The sequence below is a fragment of the Heteronotia binoei genome, chromosome 5, assembly GCF_032191835.1.
Source record: "Heteronotia binoei isolate CCM8104 ecotype False Entrance Well chromosome 5, APGP_CSIRO_Hbin_v1, whole genome shotgun sequence".
In the NCBI taxonomy this organism is placed as follows: Eukaryota; Metazoa; Chordata; class Lepidosauria; order Squamata; family Gekkonidae; genus Heteronotia; species Heteronotia binoei.
In genome coordinates this window covers 37,709,048-37,718,004 of record NC_083227.1, presented here as the reverse complement: position 1 = coordinate 37,718,004, position 8,957 = coordinate 37,709,048, and the positions used below count along the sequence as shown (strand labels likewise).

The following is an 8,957-nucleotide window of genomic DNA, read 5'->3' as shown; positions in this document are numbered from 1 at the left end:
TGAGGGGGGGGCAAAATTAAAAAATGACGCCCGCTTATGGGCCATTCTATCTTATGGTCCCATAGAATACAATGGACTCCATACCCAATTTGGCATCTCCTCTCCGTCAGCGCCCGGGACAAGCACCCCCTCTGCCCCCCTCCTAGATCCAGCCCTGCTAAGCAGCTTCAATTAAAGTATAAAAGTAGTTGCTGTTTCATAGGGTACCTGATTCATGGTCAATATCAGGGCCTTTTTTTGTGCAGGAACGCACAGGAATGTAGTTCTGTCTGGCTTGGTGTCAGGGGGTGTGGCATAATATGCAAATGAGTTCCATTGGGCTTTTTCTACCAAAAGAAAAAAAAGCCCTGGCCAACATAACAGTGTGTTAGAGGCTAAATCTCTTTTCCCAAACACTGACTCTTGTAGATACTCTGCCAAGATATTCCCGCTGCCATCAGCTCAGAGTGGGGGTTGGATGCACCGTGATTGTCCTCTTAATAGGAACTGTAGTAGTTCTGGCTACTTGGGGTGAGTAAGTCTAAGCCATGCATTGAACAGTTTGCACTTGTGTAATGCTAGGTTTTTAAAGCAAATCAGTGCACTTGTAGTCACATTGTATAGAATTATAAATCATACACCCTTGACTGATAAATGATACACACTGACTCATCCTCTTCCATTGAGTGCCCAGCTTCAGGAGGGCTACACAGAGTGCTGAGGAAGGAAGGGGATGCCCACCTAGCAAATCAGTTCAGAAATTTCTTGGTCTTTTGGCTAAGATCAAGTAGAGTGTGCAGAATGATTTTAAAAAGAGTGATGACATATTGCCAGCATGGTGTATCTTAGAGTGTCTGACTAGGATCCGTGAGACCCAGGTTTGAATCCCCACTTAGCCATGGAAATTTGCTGCGTAACCTTGGACCAGTCACACATTCTCAGCCTATTCTACCTCAAAGGGTTGTTGTGAGGGCAAAATGGAGAAGGGGAGAGTGTTGTACACCACTTTGAGTCTTCAGTGGAGTAAAGCAGGGTATAAGTGAAGTAAATGCACCAATGCTAGCCAGGTAAAGACACCAAAACAATCTATTTGAACATAGGTAGGCCCAGTCATTCATGGTAGTGACCGTCAGTTCAGAGGGCATGGGAAGAAAAGGGAACTAAAATCAGCCCCTTGTTTCACCCATCCAAAATACTAACAAAATGCTCTTACAGATGGTTTGAATTTTGATGTGAATTAGAACTCTGAATTTCAAGCAAAGAGGACACGGTAGAGGAGAGATGTCGTAACTCCTTCCTGAGACAATTAGAGTAAATATTTCATGTGTGTATGAAAGGAAATCCTTCCAGCGTCTATCTCTTTTCCTCACAACCGGTGTTCCCTCTAAGCTGAGTTAGCATGAGCTAGCTCACAGATTTTAAGCCTCCAGCTCACACATTTCTGTCTTAGCTCAGGGAAAATGGCCCCAGAGCATAATAGTTTATGCAGCAGCTCACAGCTTTAATGTCAGTAGCTCACAACTTTAATGCCAGTAACTCATAAAATAGAATTTTTGCTCATAAGACTTTGCAGCTTAGAGGGAGCATTGCTCACAACTGAGGTATGTGTCACTGGCCCAAAGCCACAGAGCATGCTTCATGGCTAAGTGAACATTTGAACCAGGGTTGCCAGACCCCTGCTGGGAGCAGGGAAACCCCTGCTTTTGCTGGATGGTTCCCTGCCGCTGGCCAGCCCTGCTGTCCCCCCCTCCTTGGTTTATGCCTCTGACTGTGTACATATGAACACACAAATTCCATAAGATATGATGATTGTGGTATCATATATCCATTGAAATTAAGAAAATATATACAGAAGCTTGATAGGTATTGGAAGTGTTATATAAAAAGGGGAAAGAGCCATGGCACAGTGGAAGAACATCTGCTTGCCTGAAGAAGGTCCCAGGTTTAGTCCCTGGCATCTCCAATTAAAAGGTCCAGGCAGTGATGTGAGACACTGGAGAGCTGTTGCTAGTTTGAGTGGACCATACTGACCTTGATAGACCAAGGGCCTGACTCAATATGAGGCAGTTTCATGTGTGAGAAGCAAGGCTTTTTAAAATCTATGTGGAAGACTTGTACATATTATATTTCAGAAAGATGCATACTCTAATTTCTTCAAATTTCTGATCACCTAAAATACGTTCTAATTCGTAGTTTTCCTGATGAGGCACCCCATAGATATTCTGGAGGAAGCTGGTATCTCCCTGAAGCCCTCAAATGGAACAACAGTGGAAAATAAATCCAGTCTAGAGAACTTTGTGTCTCACTTGAAGCAGTTTATGTGCAAGCCACTGGTCAACAAAGAAAGAGGTAACATCAGGGTTTGTGTCTCAATCATAGCAGTTAAGGATATGTGCTACAGGATTTCCTCTATATATGAATTATCTCTCTTGTGAAAATTGTGAGATTTGAATTAAATTTTAGGTCATATCTAGAACCTTGTGATCGTGGAAAACATCTTAGAAGAATGATCCCAAAGATAAAATAAGACAACCCTAAATGTATTTAAGCTTATGTACTTATCTTACTATTACAAACTATTTTTTCAGTCTCCTGGAGAGGTCATATGTTACAAAAATACATCATAACATAAAATGTGACCAAAAATACCTTCTGCACTTGGATGCAAAGAGCTAGTTAAGGTTGCCAACCTCCAGGCAGTAGCTGGAGATTTCTCCAAGCAAGAGAAATAGTTCCTCTGAAGAAAATGGCAACTTTGGAAGGTGGACTCCAAGCCTGTCACAAGAAAAAAAAATTATGGGGAGGGAATGTGTACAGTGCTAGTGAGCACATCATTATTTATCAGGGTTGCCAGCCCCCTGGTGCAAACGGGGGTTCTCCTCTTCCGCCAGCCAGGTTTTGGGCAAAACTCTATGGTAAATTTGGGCTCAAAACCATGGAGTTTTGCCCAAAACCTAGAGTGTTCCATGTGATGTTGGCGGTGTGATGACATTACTTCCAGGTGATGTTATTGGCACAGCATGCACAAAATGTGCACAGCAGAAGATCCCAGAGAGGGGCCTGGAGCCCTCCACTGGACCAAAGTTAAGATCTGGCAATATTATGATTTATCTACTTTATTAACTATGATATAGTGCAAAGTCTCTACAAAGTATCATTCCTGCATTGTGCAGGGGGTTTGGGCTAGAATCAACTCAGAGAATTCGATGATTCTACAAAGCAAATTAGATGATAATCCATTTTGTTTAAAATGGAATATCCCTTTGATTCACAACACACTCTTTCATGGAACTCCCCCTCCCTCCCCCCAAGAAAGCCTCAAACCTTGCTCTGACTTTGCTGTATGGACTTAGGGATAGCTCTAGGCACTCAGGCTGGAATGCAGTAGGGTTGCCAGCCTCCAGGTAGTGCCTAGGCTTCCCAAATCCCCCGCCTGGGCTGGGGACCCCTGGTTTGGAGCCTTCTCCCCCCGCTGGCCAAAAATCTGGAAAGTGGGGGGAATGGCAGCCCTTCCCACCCAGCCCTGATCCCAGCAGCTTCTCGCCCCTTCCCTTCCCACCCTTGAGGGCAGCCCAGCTAGCGGCTCCAGAGGCGGCGGCGGTGCTGGGCGTGCCTCACTCCTGACTGGCTGCCCGCTGCTGCTGCTTCTGAAAGCGTGGCTGGAACTAGAGGCGAGCCGCAGCGCTTCCCTGGGGCCCTGCCTCCTGCCTTGCCCTTGCCCCCGGGAATCTGGACTTTGGGAATTCTTTGTAGTTCTAGGGAGCTGCCTGCATGCCTTCACTTGCTGGCCTGTGGGACACGACGAAGATTTCTACAGTTGGGCGGGGGGGGGGGGGGGAGAAGGGCTCGGAGGAGAATATTCCCTCTTGGGGGGAGGGGGTTGCCAGCTGGGTGAAGGGAATTCCTGGAGATGTGGGGGGTGGGAGGCTGTTTTTTGAGGTAGAGGCACCAAATTTCAGTATAGCATCTAGTGCCTCTCCCCAAAATACCCCCCAAGTTTCATAAAGATTGGACCAGGGGGTCCAATTCTATGAGCCCCAAAAGAAGATGCCTCTATTCTTCATTATTTCCTATGGAAGGAAGGAATTGAATAGGTGTGCTGTCCCTTTAAATGTAATGGCCAGAACTCACTTTGGAGTTCAATAATGCTTGTCACAGCCTTGATCTTGGCTCCACCCCCAAAGTCCCCAGATATTTCTTGAATTGGACTTGGCAACCCTAGTAGTGCCTGGAGATCTCCCAGACTTACAAGTGATTGTCAGACTACAGAGGTCACTTCCCCTGGAGAAAATGGCTATTTCAGAGGATAGACTCTATAGCAGGGGTCCTCAAACTTTTTAAATAGGGGGCCAGTTCACTGTCCCTCAGACTGTTGGAGGGCTGGACTGTTGTGGTGGCTGCCGTTACTGTACAAGGCCGCGGGCCGTCAGTTCTCCGTCTTCTGCATCTCTCTCCCTTCCCCACACCACACACCCCGGCCTGGGAACTCACCTCACCTCGGTATCGCCTCACACTCTGTCTCTGCCACCTCAGCCCAGTGCCGGAAGTGTGCATTGCTAATGCGAGTTTAGGTCGAACGTCACTTCCGGTCTGATTTTGCCATAACCCGGCGGGCCGCATAAACATCCTCAGCGGGCTGCATCTGGCCCGCGGGCCGTAGTTTGAGGACCCCTGCTCTATAGTATTATACATGAATAATGTCCCTTCCCCACATTCCCCAGGCTCTTTCTCCATTTGTTTTTTCTTTCAGAGAAGTCCAGCTGTAGACTGTGTCCTCAGAACTGGAACCTTCACGAGAACAAATGCTACTGGATCTCCAAAGAAAGGCAAACTTGGCATAATAGTAAAGAAGACTGCATAGCTAAACAATCTCGGCTGTTGGTAATACAGAATCAGGAAGAAGTGGTAAGTAATCTCTCGTCTACAGTTCTGAAGGACTGATGATGAAGCTGATGTTCAATGATAGTGCAAGAAAAATGTGGTGAATGTGTTTCACCATGGAAGTTCTGTTCCTCATGCCACAGAACATATTGAAGACCAATTTGGAAAGCAGTTTCTCAAGGAAGTCAATCTTACTCTGTATCTTTAGAATGGGGCCTGGCTTCCCAGTCGAATTCGTGAATGCAGCTTGTTTTTCAGGGAGCATGGCGGAAGACAGATATGGCAATACTAATAATCACATCTCCTGCTCTAGATTAGCAAGAATCAGGAAGTGTCTTAGTCTAGCAGCACTAGTTTGCAAGTGTGCACAGGACAAATGGTGCAACCTGTTTTTAAATTTTTCTGTTCTAATTGTTTGAATTAATTATCAAATGCTGATGTTATGAACATAAGAGAAGCCATGCTGGATCAGGCCAATGGCCCATCCAGTCCAACACTCTGTGCCACACAGTGGCCAAAAACCCCCAAGTGCCATGAATATGCTGAATAGCCCAACTATTTGTCTGTCATCTGCCTTGAGCCTGCCTGAGGGGAGGATGAAATATAAATCTGAAAAATAAATAAAAATACTGAGATGTGGGATTTCACTCAGAATCCATGCCATGTTTATCTGTAACATCTGTAAACCCTGTTGCGCAGTGTCGCTAGACCAGTTGTGTTGTTTCCAGACTTTTATACAAAGTATTATGGAAGGAGCACAGCTGCTGTGGATTGGATTGAAGGCCATATCTCCTGAAAGAAAATGGACCTGGTTGGATGGCTCCCCCTTGGATGATAAATTGTGAGTACCTTCATTTAAAGAGCCTTGCTCTAAAATGGGTGGCCCATGAAACTTCTTTAATATGGCTACTGAAATTTTATGCCTTTGCGTTCTCCATTGTCTTTGCTAGCACCACCCTTCTTTTGTTGTTTGCCATGTTTGAAGAAGATATTGGATTTATATCCCGCCCTGCAGTCCAAATCTCAGAGTCGCAGAGCAGCTCACAATCTCCTTTATCTTCCTCCCCCACAACAGATGCCCTGTGAGGTGGGTGGGGCTGAGAGGGCTCTCACAGCAGCTGCCCTTTTTGGTATCACTCGGAGTCAGTCAACATGTTTCTCTGGGATACCAGCCATCAGCGCATTTGTACATTATGTTGCTATATTTATTGATTTAAAACATCTGTACCCTGCCTTTCCACTGTAGGCCTTCAAAGTGGTGAACAGTTAAAAAGGCATTAAAGTAAGCTTTAAAAACAATGAATATAAGCAAAACATCAAATTAAAACAAACAGGAAGGAGAATGGCAAAGGGGGGGAATCATTCCCACTTGTGAAAGATGGGGAGAGATGAAGTTCCCTGGGGAGGGAATTCCATAGTTTTGCTGGCACAACCTTTCACGGATTCTCAGCCATCTGGACTCAGATAATGAGGCTCCCAGCACAGGCCCCCAAAGATGACCATAATGGTTGGGTGAGTTCATATAGGAACAGGGGGTCTTTAAGGTACACCACATGACAGGACAACATAGTAAGCATGCCTGAATCAGGATTCGTACTGAATAGGAAATTCAAGAGACAGCAATTTTAAAACACACACACAAACACACAGACATGTCATGGAGAAGATGGATCCACTGGTTGGATATAACTTTTTTTTTTTTACAAATGCTGTTGGTTTCCTTCTTTGTTCTGCAGATTGCAGGAACTAGGTCCAGTTGCAAACTTCTGTGGGAGACTGAATGGGAACCAAATCATTTCTGAAGATTGCAACACAATAACCACATGGGTCTGTGAGACGGCAGCTCTCTTATTATAAACATCCAGTATTGCTGAGCAGCAAATGGCTAATGAGGTCTGCACATGTTTGAACACCTTTGGAAACGTTCACCAACAGTCCTGCACTCCTTTTTCATTCTTGTTGCCCAGCCCATTTCTTGATACTATTGGCTGATTTCTAGGGAACTCACCAGGCCTGGTGCTAGGGGTTCTGGCGCCCCTAGGCCACGGCTTGTCCCCCCCCCCCCCGCTTCTTCCCCGTGCCCCCCCCCGCTTCTTCCTAAGGTGACGTCATCACGCAGGCATGCTCTGCTGGCCCAACCAGCTCCCTCTGAAGGAGGGGGGGAGGGCTGGGCAAGGGGCGTTCTTGCTCGGCTGCTCCTCGCCTAGCCCTCCCACCCCCTTCAAAGGGAGCTGGCTGGGAAGCGGCCGCCCGTGTCCTTACATTCACATGTAATATTCATCATTTGCACAGTGCACACACTCCTCACTCAGATTTAACTTCTAGAAATTGGAAAGAAGCTGGGCTCTAAAGAATGACTTTTCAAGCAGCTAAGCAGTTTAACAAGCCATGTGTCCCAAGGTAAAAAAGCACCCCAATTATGATATACTGGGGACAGTACTGGAAAACAAGGACTGTTCCTAGTACATAGGTGGCTTGCAAGTAAAAACGACTATAAAATCATAAAACACGACAGCATAAACTGTCAGTGTTAAAAACAAATCATTAAAAAACAAGCCAAAGGCATAAAACAACCACTGAGAGCACTAAAAATAGCTCCCAAGCAGTTATCAGACTAGTAGTAAACCACAGGCAGGTCCGGCCACAGCGGCTGCAGGGAAAAGTCTGATTTAGGGTTGGTCCTGTAGCAGTGCGATTCTTCCTCAATATCCTTTTGTCCTCAAGACCAGCTATGCGTGTGTTCTCAAAGGAAGAGACAGCCTGGTGGATGGTGTGCCTCCATGCTTTGCGATCTGAGGCTAGGTCAGACCACTGGTGATGGTTGATGTGACAGGTGCTAAGGGATTTCTTCAAGGAGTCCTTGTACCTCTTCTTTGGTGCCCCTCTATTTCGATGGCCGGTGGAGAGTTCGCCATACAGGGCTTGTCAGCCACCAGCGAGCCTGCAGCAAACGTGGACTATTGCACCCTTCTTAAATCTTCGTTCGCGAAGCCAAGCCGAGAGAGAGAGTAAACCACAAGACAGTGTGGAATAGGCTTACCATTCCCCAGGACTGGGCAGGAGATCCCCCACTTTAGTGCACTCCTCCCCACTGCCGATCAGCTAGCTGGCAGGGAAATACCCAACCCCAAACAGTGATGTCTCCGAGTACTGACACCATTGCATCAGCAATGTCAGGGGCGAGACTCTGCTTTTTGAGCAAAACTCTGTGGTTTGATGCCAATTTTAGCATAGAGTTTTGCCCAAAAAATAGAATGTTGCCCCTGATGCAATGATGTCACTTCCAGGTGACATCAGTGCACTGATGACATCTCCACCTACTCCTGGAATGCCCCCCAAATCCCACCATTGGTGCACAACCCTAGTGTGGAAAAAAGATGACACATATCAGTTAAAAGCTTGAAGAAAACCATATACATGCACATGCTGTAATTTTGCCTGTAATAATATTTGAGGCTGAAAATCCTGATGTAACATTTTGTTAATATACAGTACTTCTCTCATAGGGTTGGATTCTATTTATCCTTCACTAATGGAAGAGCTTTCCTCTTTGCACCAGTGGAAAAGCTTATTGCGCTGGCAGAATTCTCTGTTATTAGTGGACCATAGCACAGTGTTAGAAAGAGTAAACAACCAACCAACATGCTTCTCAATAATGGGCCAGTTCCAGCCTTCCATAGGCCCTGGTTGGCAGAGTTTAACTGGGCCCCCTTTACCTTTAGTTCATCCTATTTCTCCTTTAACCACACCCTTCCATTTAGCTCCTTCCCTCTGGTTCCACTCTTTCTTCTTTAACCACTCCCTTTCCCATTTCAAGTTGCTTACTCTGGTAAAAAATCATTTTTTTTCTTGGTTATATTTTTATTATTTTGTATAAAACTGGAGAGAAAAATATGCTTTTCACTATTTATTTGGAGTGCTCTTCAATTACCAGCATAATTTATGGAAAAGAAATACAAATGTTGAGCCTCCGTTTCAAGATCCGCTGAAAAGTTGCTCCACTCTCATCGCTGGAAGTGAAGAGACCCATCCTAAAATACTCAAGCAGCTGAATAATCCCAATATACTGAAGATTTTCATTTGGAACCACCCAGTAG

General features: G+C 45.6%; 1 protein-coding gene across 1 annotated transcript; it reads left to right on the top strand.

Moving 5' to 3' along the window:
- The first annotated feature begins 2,180 nt into the window (after positions 1-2,180).
- On the top strand, positions 2,181-6,737 carry LOC132571957 (killer cell lectin-like receptor subfamily F member 1). Its single transcript, XM_060238749.1, has 4 exons — positions 2,181-2,328; positions 4,730-4,884; positions 5,589-5,701; positions 6,597-6,737. Exons 1-4 carry the CDS (start codon positions 2,181-2,183, stop codon positions 6,715-6,717), a joined length of 537 nt encoding a protein of 178 aa, XP_060094732.1. The 3' UTR covers positions 6,718-6,737.
- The last annotated feature ends 2,220 nt before the right edge of the window (positions 6,738-8,957 follow it).

Excerpts from the sequence above, each read along its gene's own strand:
- LOC132571957 (XM_060238749.1), top strand. The coding sequence starts at position 2,181 with ATGAGGCACCCCATAGATATTCTGGAGGAAGCTGGTATCTCCCTGAAG. Across the intron at positions 4,885-5,588 it reads TACAGAATCAGGAAGAAGTG|ACTTTTATACAAAGTATTAT; the intron begins GTAAGTAATCTC and ends TGTTGTTTCCAG. Across the intron at positions 5,702-6,596 it reads TCCCCCTTGGATGATAAATT|ATTGCAGGAACTAGGTCCAG; the intron begins GTGAGTACCTTC and ends TTTGTTCTGCAG.